Source organism: Petaurus breviceps, unplaced genomic scaffold (genome assembly GCF_028583685.1).
Source record: "Petaurus breviceps papuanus isolate PSGF00001 unplaced genomic scaffold, PetGlider_PUasm1.0 229, whole genome shotgun sequence".
NCBI lineage: Eukaryota > Metazoa > Chordata > Mammalia > Diprotodontia > Petauridae > Petaurus > Petaurus breviceps.
In genome coordinates this window covers 16,288,747-16,307,520 of record NW_027185903.1, presented here as the reverse complement: position 1 = coordinate 16,307,520, position 18,774 = coordinate 16,288,747, and the positions used below count along the sequence as shown (strand labels likewise).

Here is an 18,774-nt window from a genome sequence, read left to right as displayed (position 1 = left end):
ATAGCCAAATTCATGCCATGGGAGTTGTCAGTGATGAATAACTTCTATGGACAATTTTATTCCCACACAGATGAGTAGGAACTTCTGAAGTTTGTCCCTGTTTAGGAGATTCTGTTCCCCTGGCTGCTAACAAACCTAGGTTACCATTACCTTAGAAACCTAGAACATTTATTCAAGATAAAAGCAGCAACAGTTCTTTTCCCCAGGGACCAGAGTTTCATTACTTCCTCCTAGTTTAGTTTGGGTCTTGAACCTCTCTAAAGACTTTTAACATCAAAAAAATTAAAAAAGATTTTTGACATCAATGGAAGGCTTGGCTGAGTCTCTCTGCAGTTAGAAAGGGGCTTGAAACGTCAACGAAGGCATTATCTGCATGACTTCAACTTCATTATGGGCATAAAAATGATTTTTATGAATTAACCCAGAAACCTAACTACCATTTGTAACACTGTTCCTATAATAAACTATATCTACAAGCCCCTTCTGACACACAGCCCACATCTCCTTTTCCTTCTCAGGAACTCTCCAATAGTGGTTAGACTGCCAAAACCCTCCTTGCAGTTTCCTGGTAGTGGCCATTTTTCTCTCTTCCTCTTTGCGGTGGAGTCATTAGGTTTTATTTGGACGATTCTAAAACCCTTGTTACAGTTACTGCTGAATTTCAGTAAAAGGCTACAGCAATGTGTCTGATCAGGATCAAGAAAGAAGGGATTTTAAGAATGCAATGGAATAATTTTCTTTCCACACAGTTTCTCTTGTGGTATCCTGGTGACCAGTGGAATGCTTTTACAAGGTGGATGTCTTTAAGAATAATCCATCAGGGGGTAGCCAGGTAGCACAGTGAGTAAGAGCACCCGCTCCAGTGTTGAGAAGACCTGGAGATCGAATCCTGGGCTCCGACACTTTGCACCCACCCAGAAACACCTGGCCGTGTAACCTTGAGCAAGTTACTTAACCCCGATTGCTTTAAAAAAAAAAAAAAGAATAATCCATCAGATCAATTTTTGTTGAATCTGATGGAAAGTTCTAGAGAAGTGACTTGGCCAAATGACTAAAATTGTCACTGTCCCCATTTACAGTTTAATCTCTTAGTCTTTCTAACATTGAAATTTAATGCTGATCTTTCTGATTGGAGGAAAATGGAAGAAGGTAGGGTGTCTTCCTTTCGTGATTTGGTAAAAAGCCCTGAAATGAAATAGTCAACTATAGTATCATATCCCCCCAACTGGATCTTCATGAGTCTTCTCCTCTTCTTGTGAAGAACAGTTTGCTTTTCTGAAGGTCGGTGATCTTCTCTAAACAGGCAACTATAAACTCCCCTTATGCCCATAAAAAGTTTTATTTCAGGAGCACACTTCCTTGTTTCTTATTACCCTGACTGAGAAGCCTAAAACAATTTCTAATAAAATCTCAGTCTTAATAAAATGGCAAAAACTTTCTGAGAGTAGCAAGGTAGGGAACTGTTCAGAGGGAAAATATACATACCATAAACAAGATTGTGCCAACACTTTAAATGTATTTTATTTATGTTTGAACTTGTGGAAGGAAAATATTTCCATGCTACAAAGTTTTATTAAAAACAAGGCATTACAAATAAATAAATGAGAGTGTGGTATAATAAATAAAACAGAAGCAACTGCTTTTCCATACATAGAAACACTGGACTTTCTATCATAAATTGGACATGCCACCATTGGGTCTTCCTTTGGAATTTTCATCCAGTGTGAAAAGATCATAATGTCACAAGATCTGTCTTTCACTTGTGGTGCCCATGTGATCTGCTGAACCTTGTTTGTCTCTTAAGGAATAGCAGACATTTCCATCTGTACTTCTGCTTATATTGGCAAAAAGAAAAAAAAAAGACCATGTTCTTCCTTGTGCTTACTTCCACATTATAAACCCCAAAGGAAAATACAAAATGATTGCAGTGATTTTATTTCCAGCACAAGACTGGTAATACTGACTGGTATGAAATAGCTAAGGACTAGATAGTAGAAAGATTCAATGATTCCAGGATATCAGACTTAGGAGTACATGGTACATTCAGTAAAACCTCATTTCGTTAGCAACATGGGAATCTTAGCCTGGTGATTCAGAGACTGGGGAAACAGTATTCCTTAATGCTGTTTCCATTGGGACTTTCCAGGTCATAGGGCTCAAGCTGATGATACTCAAATGTCACACGATTGACGTATTTCCCACTGGACACCATACGCACTACAGTATTGTCACAGCCGATTGTCATCTGGGCTGTTAGGGATGGAGAAAAGAAATCAAATTTCATGATAAGTCAGAATTCACATGGTACAAGTCAGTCTGACAAGCCTCTCCCGTTGAAGCTTACAAGAAAAAAAGGCTTCCTAAATTCCTTAGTCATCTTGAGATGGATGCTACTATCCTATAACAAGCTCCTTTCCTTCTCTGTTTGGTTTTAACATAGCACATCTTTAGATCAAGCCTCCCCTTGCATCTAGGGTGTAGCAGCACCCCAGTGGAAAAGAGAGAAAGGCCTGCTCTTACCTTGCCTAAGTGGTTCCTACCAGCTAAGCATGTCCCTGGGCTCATGCTCAGGGTAGGGAAGCAGAAAAGCCTGGGGCCTGGAAGAGTGACTCTCATTTCCAGAGGATCTCAAATCACTATCCTCACAACAAACAGGAGGGAGGCAGTGCATGTGTTTTTAGCTTCATTTTGTAGATGGGGAAACTGAGGCTTGGTGCAGATAACTAACTTGGCCATGGTCATATGGCTAATAATTATCCTAGTGGAGTTCAAATCCAAAATTCACCTGACAGTAAGTCCAGGGCTCTGAGTGAACCGCACTCACAGAAATATTACTCTAAATAAATTAGCAGGGCAAACAGCCACTGTAGTTCTCTACCCAAGGGCATTACCCTGAGAGTCAGGAAGCCTGGGCAAAAGATGAGCTACCCCATAAATTTTTTCTCTGATCTAAGATGAGCCATTTCATTTCCCTGGGCTTTTGTTTTCTCCCCCGGTTAAATCCAATCCAATAAATATTTATTAAGCACCTACCCAATTCCAGGCACTGAGCTAAGTGCTAGGGATACAATTAAAAGGAAAGACAGTCCCTACCCTCAAGGAACTTAAAATTTAAAAGGGGGAGGCAACACAAAGAAGGAAGTAGCAAAGTAGGGTAGGGAACAAAGGGAACCTGGGGATACCTGGTGTGGGTGAGAGGGGTTGGAGTAGATTATAGATTCCCAATTTTTTTTGTCCATATACTCCTTGATTTTCAGTTAACTTGCCCCTATCTCCTATTCAATAATAAAGGAAATAAATTCTAGGGTATACAATGTAAGCCAGATAAGCAGCTAGGTGGCACAGTGGAGAAAGCACTGGATTTGGAGTTGGAAAGACTTGAGTTCAAACCCAACCTCAGGCACTGGCAATGTGACCCTGGGCAAGTCACTTAGTTACTGCCTCAGTTTCCTTATCTGTAAAATGGGGGATAATAATAGCACTTGCCTCCCAGGATTAGCGTGAATATTTGTAAGCCTTAAAGCACTATATAAATGCTTACTATTATCTTAAGAAATAAATATAGAGATAAATTAATTTCAATAGGATAAAATAATTATTTGCCAAATAGTCCTAAATTAGAACCCTCTGGACTAGATAATCTCTGAAGCTCTAATATTCTGTGATAATAGAATAAAACATGGGTATGGTAGCTAAGCATAGTTACTGGACACTTGGAAAAGAGAGGAAGGAGGGAGAGGAGGATAGGTAGGAAGAGAATAATACTTTTTCAGTCTCTATGAAGGAAGGTAATAATGCCAATGGGATCTCATGCACTTTCTTGCTAATAGACAAGGCACGGTAGACCTAGGCACAAAATACCACCCTTTTCGACTTTCATGTTTGTTAGCTCTTTTGTTTTCTTTGGATACCTCAGGCCTGAATCTGGAGAAGTACCAAGCATCTCTATAGTTCAAGAATATCAGCTAAAGACAAATTTCGATTGAAATAAATTGGCATTATTCTGTATGAAGTTCACAAAGAGAAAGCCAATTTCTGCTCTTACTCCAATCAAGGTACTCACCAGGATCCAAACAGCTTCTATTAGCAGGACTAAATGTATTCCCTACATGTGTTTCAAAGAGGTTATTCTTTCTTTGCTTGCATTAGAAACCTTATGCTATAGAATGTTCCTCTTCCCTCTTTCATGCCCATCTCAGTTTTTTCAAGCTAGACTTTTAGCATGATCCTCAGAAAAATCCAACTTAACAAACTTCATAACTCTTCATTATCCAACCATTATTTCCCTCTTAGAAAAGTGAAAGGTGTGCCTGCACATGAAAAATGAAGTGGAAAATGGAGGCAATTATCCATTTAATTCAAACCTTAAAGATGACCCTAGCTTCAATTATCTAAATAATTCAGGTAAATGTTTGTAGCCTTCAACCTCATCTCCTAAAATTCACCTTTTTATTAACAGATAAAGGCCTGACCTGCCATGCTTCACCCCAAGCATGCTAAATATTGAATACAGCATGGAGTGACACCCTAGGGAATCTACAGTTTAAAGGATAGGAGGAACAAGGTAAACATGAATATGTAAAAGAAATTTCCCTATTCCCAGGTATGGGACATTTGGAAAACAATTGTTTTATCTTATGATAATGGAAGGTGTGCCTTAGACCAAATTCTGACTTGAAACACATGTGTTGTCTAGTCTTCCTTTGTTTTTTTAGACAGGCCTGTAAGAGAGGCTAAGTGATTGGCAAGCTGTCCTGATTGGCAAGAAGTAGTTTTCTGTTTCTGAGCAAGTCCCTTAACTTCTCAGGGCCTCCAGGTATCTCTCTAAAACTCTTAAGTTACTGGACAAATGCCTTTCGATGTTGGTGGAAGGTATTTCCATATAGGAAATTCCTTACAATGATGACATTTTAGGTTCAGATCCATCTCTCCCCCAGGACGGGGGGAGGGGGAATACAGCTTCTACTTAGACTTGAATCCTCACTTAATTCTGCTTCTGTGATTACTTTTTTTTAATCATTAAGACTTCAGCAATGCCTTACAGGCATTTTATCCTCAGCAAAATTTGATTTCTTTTAGAGAGATCATAGGAAAGGAAATATTTGTCTTCCTTTACTCTCTAGTTTTACTTCTGAATCTTTAGATCTAGACAAAGAAATATCATGTATATCTTATATACTTGAGAAAAATATCATCTCCTGTAAATTTGTCTGCTTTGTTGGTAGACAACCTCTTTAGTCCCTGAAAAAGAAACAACCTAATCTATGGCTTTTTCATTCTTAAGTCACTTGTTTCCACTTTGGTTTTTAAGTCAAGGACCAGTTAGTTAGTCAGTCCTATAGGTACATAGTACAGATGACTTCTCATATAGTCTGGTTTTAGGGAAACCAGGAAAGACCATTGGTCCACAAATGCATTCTCTACTTGTCAGCCACTTTATTCCATGAGCTTAAAAATTAAGTCTTTTAGACCCATTAAAATCAAATACTTTAAAGCATTTTTCAGTCCTCTTCACTTCAAGGTGAATGAACTTCATAACATTTCCTATGAGTACATTTTGATAGAGGGGAAAGAAGAGATTAAGAATTGTTAGTTTCTTGTTGGGAAAACAGTTGACAAACTTTGCTCACCTCTCAATTTTGGAATACATTTGTCTGTTCCTTTGCTCTTACCAGACAAGCCTTCCATAGTGCACCAGAAGTACTGATAAAATGGGTTTTGTGTTTCTTCAATTCAGTTTTCAGGTTATAATATGCAATATTTCCCAACATAACCTTTACAGGGTTTAGAACTGGAAAGAACTTTAGAAATTTTGGATTTCCACACCACCCCCTCACTTTGCAGATCTCCAGAGAACAATCCCACTTCCCTGAGGGAGTTAATCTGCTTAATTTCAGAATTCATCTCTTGATCTAAGCTGTCTTGATTGGTGAATGAGTGAGGGAAAACTCATTTAACTTATGATATCTAGACCATCTCAGACCATGCTTCATATTCTATCTAGTCATCCACCCCTAGGAAACCAGGGTTTATCTGGATATGTAGCCATCTGCCATACAAATCCATCTCTCTCCTTGCCCAGCCCCATTTCTACCTTTTATCATGGGATCAGTCATCAAAGCAATGGTTCCATTGCTACTAGAAATGGTGTGATGATGGGATGCCCTGTGGTTTCTCTTAGAGTTCCTATGACCCTTCAGAATAAAACCACCTTCCCTGGTCACTACTCAGCTCATGTGCTGTATTTCTTTTTTTAGGATGTTAAGTTTCTTAAGGACAGGGATTGTTTTGTAGTAGGACCCCTAGTACCTAGCACATTACTTGGTACATAGTAAGTGTTTAACACATATTTAAAAAATCATTCATTCAATATCTTGCCCAAAGTCATATAGGTTTTAAGTTAGGAGAGCTGGGATGTGAACCCATGGCTTCTGACCCCCAAATTCAGGGTTCTTCCTTGTGCACACAAACTGTGAAATGTTGGAAACCTTATTGAGCTGCTTATCTTTCAAAAAAAAGTTTTTATTTAAAAATCATTAGGGGGCAGCTAGGTGGTGCAGTGAGTAGAGCACCAGCCCTGGAGTCAGGAGGACCTGAGTTCAAATCAGGCCTCAGACACTTAACACTTACTAGTTGTGTGACCTTGGGCAAGTCACTTAACCCCAATTGCCCTGCCTTCCCCCTCTCCAAAAAAGCAAAAAAAAAAAATCATTTGAATAAATGCAGTAACAATAAGAACATTAAACAAAGATCTTACCAGGGCCATGGAAAGGGTAACATAGATCTGCAAAAGGCATCATCTTGGAAGGGTCCAATCCGGTTCCTCCCAGGAGCTCTACAAAATCTCCTATTCCCCCACAACCTACTGAAGGTTTCTATTAAAAAAAAGAAATGAAGGAGTTGCCTTTAATGAACGATAGAATCAAAGTGCTTAACCAATGAAAGATTGCAAGGATTCACTCAATCATGGTCCTAGAAGCTTTTGCAGCAACGTCTAATTTTAAATGCAGCATCTGGCTCTCCGGAAATTAAAATCGATGTTTAAAAAGGAAAGTTTATCAGAATTACTTTCTGAATATGTTGAGTAATCATTTCTTTAAACTGTTTTTCACTCAAGGATCTGAACTATAGAGTAGAAAATTGTAAAGAGCACAGGAGTTGTCTGAGAAATTGAATCATCAAATCCTTTGCACACACATGCTGAATTTTAAAAATTCCTTCATGAATAGAACCAGGGTTACAGAAATTTAGATGTATGTCTAATATAATCAAGGGTTTTTTTTTCTTCCCTCTTCCTGTTCTTCACAAAAAAAAAACCTCTTAAGGGATAAGGTATACTTTCTACAATAGTAGGTTTACTGATAATGTCTTGAATTATTCATGAGAACTTAAAGGAAGGATTAGGAATGGGACCTGGACCTGTGATTTCAGTGCTTTATGGAACTCCCAAATGAGGAAAGCCTTGCTACCTTTGCAGGTCAACACTTCCTCTGCAATTTATGGTCTTAGAGAGTTGCCTAGAGTACTGAGGTAAATGACTTACCCAGGGTCACACAGTCATTATGTATTAGAAGTTGTACTTGTCCCAACGTCTTCCCAGCTCTGAAGGGAATTGTTAATTATACTATTCTGTCTCTTAAAGAGAGACTAGCACCCTAAAATTTACTGCTCATATAACTTATTTTTGATTGAGCATTAATGATTAAGGCTGGCCTGCTTATTTTTTTTTTCCGGGCCAGATAAAACAAATTCTCCAGTTCAAATGCAGTCAATCAAATGCTCCCACATTTCCCAATTAAGGTTTTATGTAAAATACCACATCTTTATTCCTTAGTGCAAGGGTTCTTAAATTTTTGTTTTCTGTCACAGACTCTGTTGGCAATCTGGCAATACAGACCTCTCCTTAGAATCATGTTTTCAAATGCATAAAATAAAACATGAGATTGCAGACAAAAACAATTAGATTTAAATAGTTATCAAAGTATTAAAATAAAAAAAAAACAAGTTCATGAACCCCAGGATAAGAATCCCTGCCTTAATCCCTTCTGATGTACTTTAAGCCTTTCCTGCTGAGATTTCCTTGCAAAGCAATCCTTTATTCTAAAGAGCTAGCTTTTGTTACATTATGTTAATCATTATTAAGCTGTATTTATAAGTGCTGCCCCTAGAAATAACTAGTGATAAGAAGCAAATGAGATATAATTCATGTCCTCTATGAATTGTAATTTAAAACAGAGGACATTAATGCAGATAAATATGTGGGTGGAGGATGTTCCATGAAAGACAAAACTAGATCAACAGATAATATTTATTGCTTCATTCATTTCAAAATCCATAGGGCCTGGAATGGGGACTGGGAAAGGGCTATAATTTAGGGCAGGGGTGGAGAATCTGTGACTTTAGGATTTGTTCTGTAAAATTTGGATTCAGACAAAAGGCTACACCCAAGGATCTAGAAAGTCACATGTGGCCTCCAGGCTGCAGGTTCCCCACCCCTGATTTAAGGGATCATAGGATATAAAACCAAAAGTGATTTTAGTGTTCGTTCCATTCAATCCACATATTAATTATATAGATAAAAAAAGATGTTAAGTTATATGCACAAGGTCCCACAGGTAGTATTCAACAGAGCCTGGATTCAAACCCAGGTCACCTGGGTCCTTTAAACCTAATGGTGCTGTCACTGCTCCATGTTGCATTTTAACAAGCATTTTTTGAGAAACTACTTTATCTGTCTTGCAAGTCACTATGCTGGGCACCTTGGATCCAAAGAGGAAGACCTTGTACTCCAGTAGCCCACAATGTCAAGCTATAATGTTTATAGAAACATTATACAGAAACCAATGATTAATTGTATAAATAATAAAAATAAGCCAATGTTTAATTATACACTAATTAAGCATACATGCCATGTAAAACTTCAGTATAAATATCATGTATACTACATACATATTTAATATGTTGTATTCTTTTAAAAAAATTTTTTGCCTTTTTGGAGGGGGAGGGTAGGGCAGTTGGGGTTAAGTGACTTGCCCAAGGTCACACGGCTAGTACGTGTTAAGAGTCTGAGGTCGGATCCGAACTCAGGTCCTCCTGACTCCAGGACTGGTGCTCTATTCACCACCTAGCTGGCCCAACATTGTATTCTGAAGCTGAGGATTGAGGGGGGAGGGGTTATTTAGTTGGGGAAGGAAGGAAGGAAGGGTGTAAGGGCAGGAATCCAGCTCAGGCTAACGAATTGCTAAAGACAAAGTGAAGGCTTCATGAAGTCTCTTTGGAACTCTGTTGTGGTTATGGAAGGAAGGCAAGAGGAAGGGAACAAGCATTTATTAACTACCTACTCTGTGCCAGGCACTGTACTATGAACTTTACAATTGTTATCTCATTTGAGTCTCACAACCATCTTGTTAGGTAAGTGCTACTATTATCTCCATCTTACAGTTGGGAAAACTGAGGCAAACAGAGGTTTACTGCTTTCCCTTGAGTCACATAGTAAGTTACTGAGGTTGTATTTGAACTCAGGTCTTTCCAATTCTCTATTCTGCCAACAATGAGTTTTTTCTAGTAACAAAATAATAGGAAATTAAGAGATGAAGTAACTTCACTTGGTTTCTAGCATCTTATTTTATACCTCTACAAAAATTTTCTAGAATGGAAGTCCTAGGAGGACAGAACACTTTTTTTTCCCCAGTTCCCTAGCACACTGGGGATTCTTGATACTAAAAAATAAGAGACAAAGACCCTTATGTATTACATATGTAGTATATAACTCTGCCCTTCATAGTAGTGTAAAGTTTTTTTTCCTAAAAAACCTGCACTGGATAAAATATAAACTGCTCAGCCTGACATTTAAAACCCTTCACAATCTGACTCTATTCCAGATTAAGTTCTGAACATTCTTGCTCACTTGTTCTATGTTCCAGCCCAAAGAAAGCTCCTCACTCACAACATTCTATCCTTGGTCCCCATGCCTCTACCTAAGCTGCCCTCTATGCCCCAAATATATACCTTCTTTATCTCTGCCTCTTAGAATCTTTAACTTCTTTCAAGGCTCAGCTCAGGTGTCATTAGCAGTGGAAAGTTTTCCCAAATTCCCCTAATTGTGTTTTCTTCCTCCTTAAATTATCCCATACTAGGACATACAGACCCCCAATTCCCATCTCCCAAGTAAAATGTAAACTCTTTGAAAGCAGGGAGTATTTTACATTTTTCAAATTTGTATCCTTAGTGCCTAGCATGCAGCCTTGAACATAGGAGACAATTTTAATAAATGTTTCAACTGAATTGAATAGAGGGGGTAAAAAGTAAGTGCAGACCTTTATATTCGGGAACTAAAACAAATCAGAATAAAACTGACAAAAATTATGTGGTGGACCTAAGATAAATTCAATAGATCTTCCTTCCTTCTCTGTTCCTTATTTTGGTGCTATTTTCTTTTCATAGAATTTGTTTATTTCTCTGGATGGGCAGCGTGTTTTCAATGCAAACGAATGCTTACATTTTATTAGGTTACTCATAGAGGGAACAGAACTGGCCAGCAGAGAATCAGCCAAGGTCAAGTCCAAAGCTGATTTTAAGAGGAAGAAGAACCATGGGAAGGGAATGCAAGTAGATTTTAACAGCCTATTTGTATGACTTCAGTAACACATTACTATACTTTCCAATGTCAAGACAAGATTTTATACTACACCAGCTGCATTCTTCTACAACACAATTTTATCATTGTGAGACATTCTCGAATATCAAAAAATATTCAGATAATCAGAGAAACACCTGGACAGATGACTCATAGCATCGCCATGATTCGGCTAGGGAGCTTTTTCATGAAAGAGGCAAGCACAAGTGAGTTGGATGGTAATAATACAGCCCAGCATCACTCATTTGAAATATTTCTTCTACAATGAAAATTATTCAGATAATCGGGACACCTGGATGGTGATTAAAGCTTAAGAGAGGGGTGGGAAAGAGGTGTGATTAAAAGAAGCAAGGATAAATGAATATGATTTTAATAACAGTGTAGGAGAAAACACACAGACATTGGCTTCAACACAACGATAAAATGTACAAATGATATTGATAGGCCCAATCAGTCTACTGGCACTGTTACAGGTGCAACCTTAAGAAATGATTCAGTAAGCAGTAAAGCAACTCACCTTTAGCTGAAGACTGTTTAAATGCCCCAATATGAGATCGGATATTTTTATAACCACTGGATAAATGATAGAGAAGCTGCAGTTTCTGTGCTGATGAGGAATCACCATGGTAAACCTTCCATTGGGGGTCTGAGAGATGACATTGCAGGCTGTTTAGAACAGTTAAGAGACAAAAAAAAGCCCAGCTGTATTAGTTATAAGCTGTGTATGTTCCTTTATGGAGAATTAAAGACCCTGTTTTAGGTGGGAAAGCCTTACACACTATCTCCAATCTGTAAACAAACATTCCTATTTGTGGCCCAGTAGGCAGCTAGGTGGCATAAAGGACAGAGTGCTAGGCCTGAAGTCAGGAAGACCTGAATTAAAATCTGGCCTCAGACACTTACTAGCTGTGACCCTGGGCTAGTCACTTAACCCTGTTTGCCTCGGTTTCCTCATTTGTAAATTGAGTTGGAGAAGGGAATGAGAAACCACTCCAGTATCTTTGCTAAGAAAACCCTAAGTGGTTTCAAGAAGACTCGAACACAACTGAAATGATTGAACAACAATGACTAAGATATGAATATCAAAAATAGCTTTAAAGTATATTAGGAAGGCCCTTTGGTGTTGAAAACAATTCCTCAAGAATGGAAGTTGCCATGCTCCCATTAGATTGTGAGCTCCTTGAGGGGAAAAGACTGTGATTAGCTAAGTGTCTGGCACATAGTAGGACATTAATAAATATTTGTTGGTTAATTGACTGATAGATGAGGCATTTCCTGCTTTTAAAAAATAGTTATTTATTTTGGCTTTCATTTTAAAAAATCTTTGCGTTCCAAATTCTCTCCTTTCCTAGATAAGGCATTTCTAACCCAAATTGAAACAAGGTCTCCAAAGCATAGTTTTAGAGGTTCAGTTTTATAAAACACAGAAAATATAAATCATATAAATTAACATGTTATACATTAAAATATAAATTAAAATGCTTATATTAAAAACCTGCTATTATACAAGCAATTAATTGTATAAATAACTTTAGAAGAGATATCATGGTCTAGTGGTTATATAATAAGTCTCCAAGTCAGGAAGACCTGGCTTCTGGTTCCACATGTAAAAGTTAATGGTTATGTGACCCAAGATACCTGACTTTTCAATGCTCTAGATAACTCTCTGAGTTGATAAATTGCAAAGAAAGTGGAGAACTACATTGGTTGAATTTCATATGCCAAAATGGGGACTTTCTTATGCCAATAAATCACAGGTACCTATCCCTACAAATTGTTATTGAATGCTGAAGTTTCCATAGACATAAGAAGCAGATGATCTTGGGAAGTGGAGAATTTGGTCCCTTTGAGAATCCAGTTTTCTATACAAGTAGTATTCTCCAAATACCAGTGCTATGGTGAACATATTCTTTCAAGAAGGAAGGCTGAAGATCTGAATAATAAAAACAACTTCATAATAATGAATAATAATAATTGATGTGTATGAAGTATTTGGGGTTTACAAAGCATGATGTAAAATCTTCAGACCAACAAAAAAATGTTTTAAAGTACTACTAAGTAAGACTAAAGTCATACTAATATGCTACCCAGGAGTCACAGAGTGGGCTAGACATAGTGATTATCCTTCTACCTAAAGACTTGTACCATGAAATCTACTCTGCAGGAGAGAGTGGGACTGAAGATTAGATGAAGTTTCCTTTTCCAGATAGCTATATCTGGAAGGAACCTTAAAGATCATATGAGCCAAACTTCTGCTTTTCACTTAAGGTCTATGGAGAGTAAGTAAGTCATCCAAGGATACATGTTAATGGCTAGATTTGGGACTAGCATAGAAGGCTCTTCCATTGCTTCTCATAATCCACTTAGCTCTCATTTCTCAGGAATTTCTGAAACTTTTTTTTAACCTCTCAGCCTAGATCCAGGCTCTGTTCAGTTAGCTGAGATATCCAGAGACAACCCAGTTCTCATTGCTAAAATCTCTATCGAATACTTTCTAATTGCCTCACTATTTTCTAAAACCATTCACAAGTTCCTATATTTCTAATGAAACTTTATTTTTTAACATCCATCATTTTTTTTTCAAGGATTAGCATCCTGCTTTCTACTTGTGTTAGCTTTCTAGACATATTTCATTCTCCTTTAATTTTATATTGCTTTTAACCATTAGAGATAATTTTCACTCAATATAGCCTTTTAAAAAAAAAGCAGCAAATAAATCAACTAGAAAACTATGAGGAAGATTCCCATATTCCATGGAATTTGTCATTACCAAGGAGACATCATGGAAGAAATTAGTTGATCTCATTGAACCAACCTGCTGTTTGACTAATTTGAATGCTCCTCACTTAATCAGAAAATGTAGTTAAGGAGAACATTCCAATTCCCTGCCATTTTGGGTAGCAGAAGGCCATAAGTATTTACAAGTTACAATAAGCAGTATAATAGATTGCATTGTTAATGTTCAGAAAACCACAAACAAATAAATGAAATACTCTTATACAAGATGCTGTCCTTCAACTCTGAGTGGAAAAAAATTTTCCCAGTGACTGATTGGGTAGGCAATTTCTGTCAAGATTATCCTAGACAGTAGCATGATTTAGGCTTAACATTTTTGTCATTAGGCCTATGGTATTATCAAGAAAGATTTAAATTTAACTCTAGTAAAAAAGAATATGAAGTTATGTGTACTGTCCCTATGTTGGGCACACAACTTACAAAGCATGACTTGGTTTTCCTTATGATAAAAACAAAAGACCCTATATTAGTAAATTTCCAGATATATTTGTTTATAAAAAGGATTTCCTCAGGTCACATCTCCTGAGCATTCTCAGTCAGACAATTCTTTGAAGCATAGTTTTTCACCAAAAGGCCTGATTATTCACTGAAAAAAATTAAGGAAGCACTTACGGAAGAGGTTAGGGTTTTTCTTTATGGTTATTGTAAATCCATTGCCTGTCTCATGAATCCGGAAGAAGATCATAGCCACATTCTGTGATGAGCTAAAACTTCTGGTATTTCCACTTTCACAAAAATCTATGTACCGATCAGACATGGGAAGAGGATGATCCTGGGAACTGGGAAATTTCTCCCCTTTAAGAATCCAACCATCAAAAACCTTCAGAAATGTAAAAATGGAAAGTTTATTGGTTGATTGATTCCATTGATTTCATCAGTACCCCAAAACATAGATTTTTTTTAAATGGGGGAAAATCCAAGAAGGAAGGAATAGAAGAAGAAAGGAAAGTACAAAGGAAGGAAGGAAGAGAAAAAGAAAGAATCTGCCCTTTTCCAGAAAAGATTCCATTTAATCTTAAATGTAACCTTTGGATAATTGATAATTTTATGCTCCCCTCCCTGCTACCATCCAGCTAAATTGCAATTTATTCTAAATATAATTTAGCTTTGTGTGATTTGTTTTCCTTCCTTACAATCAATCCCCTTAATCTACACACACACACACTCACCACACACACACACACACACACACACACACACACACTTCATAATTGTCACCATAAGGATAAATGAAAACACAGATAACTTTTGCTACTGAAATTCATAATTAAATCTTCACATTTGTTGCTTTCCACAAGTCACCCTCTGGTGAAATTTGGATACTTAGTAGAAAGTTGTGAATTTTGGGAGTAGTAACTTTGCCCCTAAATGGTTATTTATGTTGGTTTTCCTCATGCATTTAGAAATCCCTTTTACTTCTGAGACCTAAGATTTAATTGCAGAGGAGGTAAGTGAGAACCTTTTCTTTCTTCAATACTTTAGTAGACATGAATTGCTGAAGTCTTAAAAAACAAACAAATCTAAACTCTATGCATTTAGCAAGGTGGTCAGCTGCACATTTTCCAGGCCTATACTACAAATCTTTTCATCAGGGGGACGCAAAAGGCACAATTTTTGAGAGCCTAGGTTCACCACCAGGCCATAAGGGGGCACTAGAGAAGAACACCAGTGGAGGTCAGAGATAGGAAACATCAATAGGAAATAATAAAATTTTCACCAAATACAATAATCCTTTAATATTTTAGAAATATTTCTTTCCCTTATTAATTTTCTTGGTGGTAGGTAGGGAAGCAGTCCAAGTCACCACAGGCTTCCAGTTCAGCTCTGAGCAAATACCCTCCACTGAATATCACAGCACCAAAGTAGGCAATTCTGTTGTTTTTGACAGATGCCAAAACATTTCCACTTTCATTGTTTTAATCATAATTATTTTAATTGGACAGAGAGCATCCACTTTCAGCTAACCTGTTAAGAATATTTCTCCCAATATTTAAGGGGCTCAAGGGGGATTCTCTTTTACCAGGCCCACCCCTTTCTTCAGATTCCTGCCAAAGTGCTAATGTACTTACTAATCTCACCTTCCTCCAGATCAGTTTCAGAGAGTAAAGACTTGTGTCCCAGCACCAAAGGAAAGAAGTGTTCAGATGCTGGATTTGGAGTCAGAGAACCTGGATTGAAATTCTGATTCTTACTACCTATGGCACCTTACTCAAGTTACAAAATCTCTGGACCTCAATTTCCTACCTTATAAAAGGCCGAGGTTGTACTAAATCTCTTGCATCTTTAAATCTATGGTGATATGATCTCTATGAGCTCCATTCTTCCCTGGGAGGGCACTTGGATCTTTCTGAGCTGTCCTCAGGCTGCCCTTAACTTACAGGCATTTGGCTACTAGTCTGGGGGTACCCTTCCATTGCTGTCCCACCCCTAGGACACTCACAGCCCTTGACTAGGAACACCAGGCTTTGTTCCCGGAACTATACACACAAAGTCTACTTAGACAATCCCAAAGATCAGGAGACTAGGGGCTGTATATTGCAAAAAAAAAAAGGACACGAAGGAAGGACAGAAAACTCTCTGGAGTTGGTGGTCGTGGTGGGGAGAACTAAGAAAACCAGGACAGATGGGGGGGTGTCCCTGACTGCTTCTAGACACCTTGTGTCCCCCCAACCCAGCCCCATTCTCCGTAATGACCATTTCCCCTCATGCCCCGCCTTCCATCTGTAGTAACTCAGGGGTGGGCGAGAGCAGGCGCTGGATATAGGGTCCTCCTTCTCACCTTCAGAAAGTCTCCTCCTTGACAGTCAATGCTGACCAGGTCGTACTGGATGGAGATGACTTCCTCCGGCTCCCCGATGAAGAAGGCGGCGCAGTGCAGCTGGGGCTGCTCCGCGGTGAAGGTGAACTGTCCCTCGATGCTCAGCATGTCTATGCATCCTGGAGGGGACGGAAGGGTGGTGGGCGTCGGGCAGTAGTCAGGGTGTCAATAGTCCGGCAACACGGCGACTAAGATCTGAGCTGGAGACTCCTTCCCTCCAGCCCCAAACCTCAGTCAGCCCCCTTCCTTGCGACCTCTCTCTATTTCCTACTCTCCTTCCTGCACGGAGCTCACAGCTCCCAACAGGGGCGCATCCCTGGTTTCCCTCATTCCCAGCCCATTGGTCCTGCCCTTCTCCAACCCAAGCTCCAGAGAGCTTTCCCTCCTAGGTTGCATCAAAAAACTCTAAAGAATGACACATCTCCTGGCTTTCTCCCTTCTATCTTTTTTTGTCTGACTTCCCGATCGTTCCGTTTGCCCCCAGCACAGACACAGCCTCAACTTTCCATATGCCCTGGGCAGTTCAGGTCGTCCGGGCTGTGAAACTGAAGATACTCACTCAGGGAGCGGCGATAGAGCTGTTCCTCGGACAGCTCCCGCTTCAGGTCAGTGCTGAAGAACAAGAAAGGGTCGGCTTCTGCAACCTCCCGCAGCTGGAAAAGAACAGAGACAACTGGAGACCACACTAGTGGGCCGCCGGGAAAATTTCCGGGTGGTGGTGGGGTGAGAATAGAAACGAATATCTGGAAGGTCCTCTTTGCAGGACAGCAGAGGTAAGGACGGAGGGAGGGAAGCGACATCTTCTGATGTCCTATAACCAACCTCCAGAGTCTCCGACCCTCCAAGACCCAGCCAGAACGTCCTGAACCGCCCAAGAATAGAGTATTCTCAGGGGTCCAGGGAGGAAGAAAGCAGTCTAGGGAAATCCAGTGGATAGGAATGGCCACTGGGGATTCTCCCATGTACTGTCTGCAGTCTCAGAGGAAGAAAAAGCAAACTGATCTTTACAAAGACAGAAAAAAAAGGGGGTGGGGGGGAATGCAATAGAGAGGCAGGTTACCTGAGGCTGAAAGTTGGAGGAAAGGTGTAAAGATTTGACTGTAATATTCACTCACCTCCAGGTATCTGCTCTCTCCCCTAAGAGCTGCCAGAAAGATCAGGACGAAGTGACACTGAAGTTTGAAGGCAGGCGACATTCTGGACCTTGTAGGCTGCCACTCTTCTCACGAGGTCGGGGTTCAGTTTTTCCTTCACCTCTGTCGGAGCTGGTTGCTTGGAACTGGTAGGGTTTCTTTGACAGGTCTCTTTTATAGAGGAATGAGGAGGGGAGGCACTCTGTCCCTTAACTGAGCTGAGCTCAGTTACCATGGGTTACCCTATCTCAGTGACAAAGTGCGTGAGTATGACGAGGGTCCAGCTCTCTGCCACAAATTTTCAACCCAGCCTAGTTTTGTTTATCAGGAGTCCTTCTATTTATCAGAAGTTCTACTTACTCAACTGACATTCAAGGATGTCAAGGAATGAGGTGAAGATCCACTTCTCCCATGTTTCATTCTTTTTTTTCCCCTGAAGGTTAATTTTGGGGAAAAATTTAAATATATTTTGTAAGATACAAAAGTGCGTGCACACACAAGCTTTAAGAGGAATCCTAGAAACAGAGAATAAAAGCACTTTTTTTCAGTCACTCTTTCTTCCCCTGAAACAAAATTTTAAGACCCAAACTCAAAGGATCTAGAAGGCTTAATGTAATTGCCCAGACTTTCTTTAGTAATATGTAATTTCTGGTATCTTTCTGTTCATTAATCTTTCCTTTATCCTGGCCTATCTTTCTTATAAAAAGCTCCTCAACCAGCAAGCTCTCTAGAGGGTTTGCACTGCTGAATAATTTTAATTATGTAGTATGTCCTGAGTATATTAACGACATGAACTCTGCCTGGGATTGCTGGGTGTTATAAAATTAACATTAATCCAATTCACTTACAATGCAAATCCATTCCATCTTCAACATTCTACATTGGTTGGCTTAACTCACTGAAACACTTTTCTATCAATACTACTGAGAAACTCCCTAGTACCAAACTGAAACTTGAAGGCCACAGTGATAGAGTATTAACAAAATTTGCTGTTCCATTCTACCATATTCTTTTTAAAAATTCCTATATTCTTTCATTCCCATCTCATAAAGCATGGTTTCCACTTTCTCTCCCCCCCCCCCACACTCATTTAATAATAATGGAATTTATATAGTGTTTTAAGCTTTTCAAAGTTCTTTACATATTTTTTTTCAGTTGAGCTTCACAACAATTTTCTGAGATACATATTATAGGTATATTGTCCCCACTTTACAGATGATAAAATTGCAGCTCAGAGAGGTTAGGTGACTTGTCCATGGTTCCACAGCTAGTGTCAGAAGTGAGATTTGAACCTAGGTATTCCTTATTCCAACTCCACCTATAACACCTGGTATGCCAGCTTTATTTCCAGATTATTAAAACAAATTAATTGATCAATATTTAATCTTGGA

At 38.9% G+C, this 18,774-nt stretch overlaps 1 protein-coding gene across 2 annotated transcripts; it reads right to left on the bottom strand.

The window, feature by feature from the left end:
* Positions 1-1,209: 1,209 nt before the first annotated feature.
* On the bottom strand, positions 1,210-17,530 carry CRHBP (corticotropin releasing hormone binding protein). 2 transcript variants are annotated; one of them, XM_069095991.1, is made up of 7 exons: positions 17,366-17,530; positions 16,810-16,903; positions 16,212-16,369; positions 14,045-14,252; positions 11,154-11,302; positions 6,758-6,875; positions 1,210-2,250 (listed from the first exon to the last, which is right to left on the bottom strand). In XM_069095991.1, exons 1-7 carry the CDS (start codon positions 17,444-17,446, stop codon positions 2,093-2,095), a joined length of 966 nt encoding a protein of 321 aa, XP_068952092.1. In that variant the 5' UTR covers positions 17,447-17,530; the 3' UTR covers positions 1,210-2,092. The 2 variants fall into 2 exon arrangements, with proteins under 2 accessions (XP_068952092.1, XP_068952090.1); XM_069095989.1 differs by lacking the exon at positions 17,366-17,530 and having other exon boundaries at positions 16,810-17,157.
* Between the last annotated feature and the right edge of the window lie 1,244 nt (positions 17,531-18,774).

Excerpts from the sequence above, each read along its gene's own strand:
- CRHBP (XM_069095989.1), bottom strand. The coding sequence starts at position 17,050 with ATGTCGCTTCCCTCCCTCCGTCCTTACCTCTGCTGTCCTGCAAAGAGG. Across the intron at positions 16,370-16,809 it reads GCTCTATCGCCGCTCCCTGA|GATGCATAGACATGCTGAGC; the intron begins GTGAGTATCTTC and ends CGTCCCCTCCAG. Across the intron at positions 6,876-11,153 it reads TAAACAGTCTTCAGCTAAAG|AAACCTTCAGTAGGTTGTGG; the intron begins GTGAGTTGCTTT and ends TTTTTTTAATAG.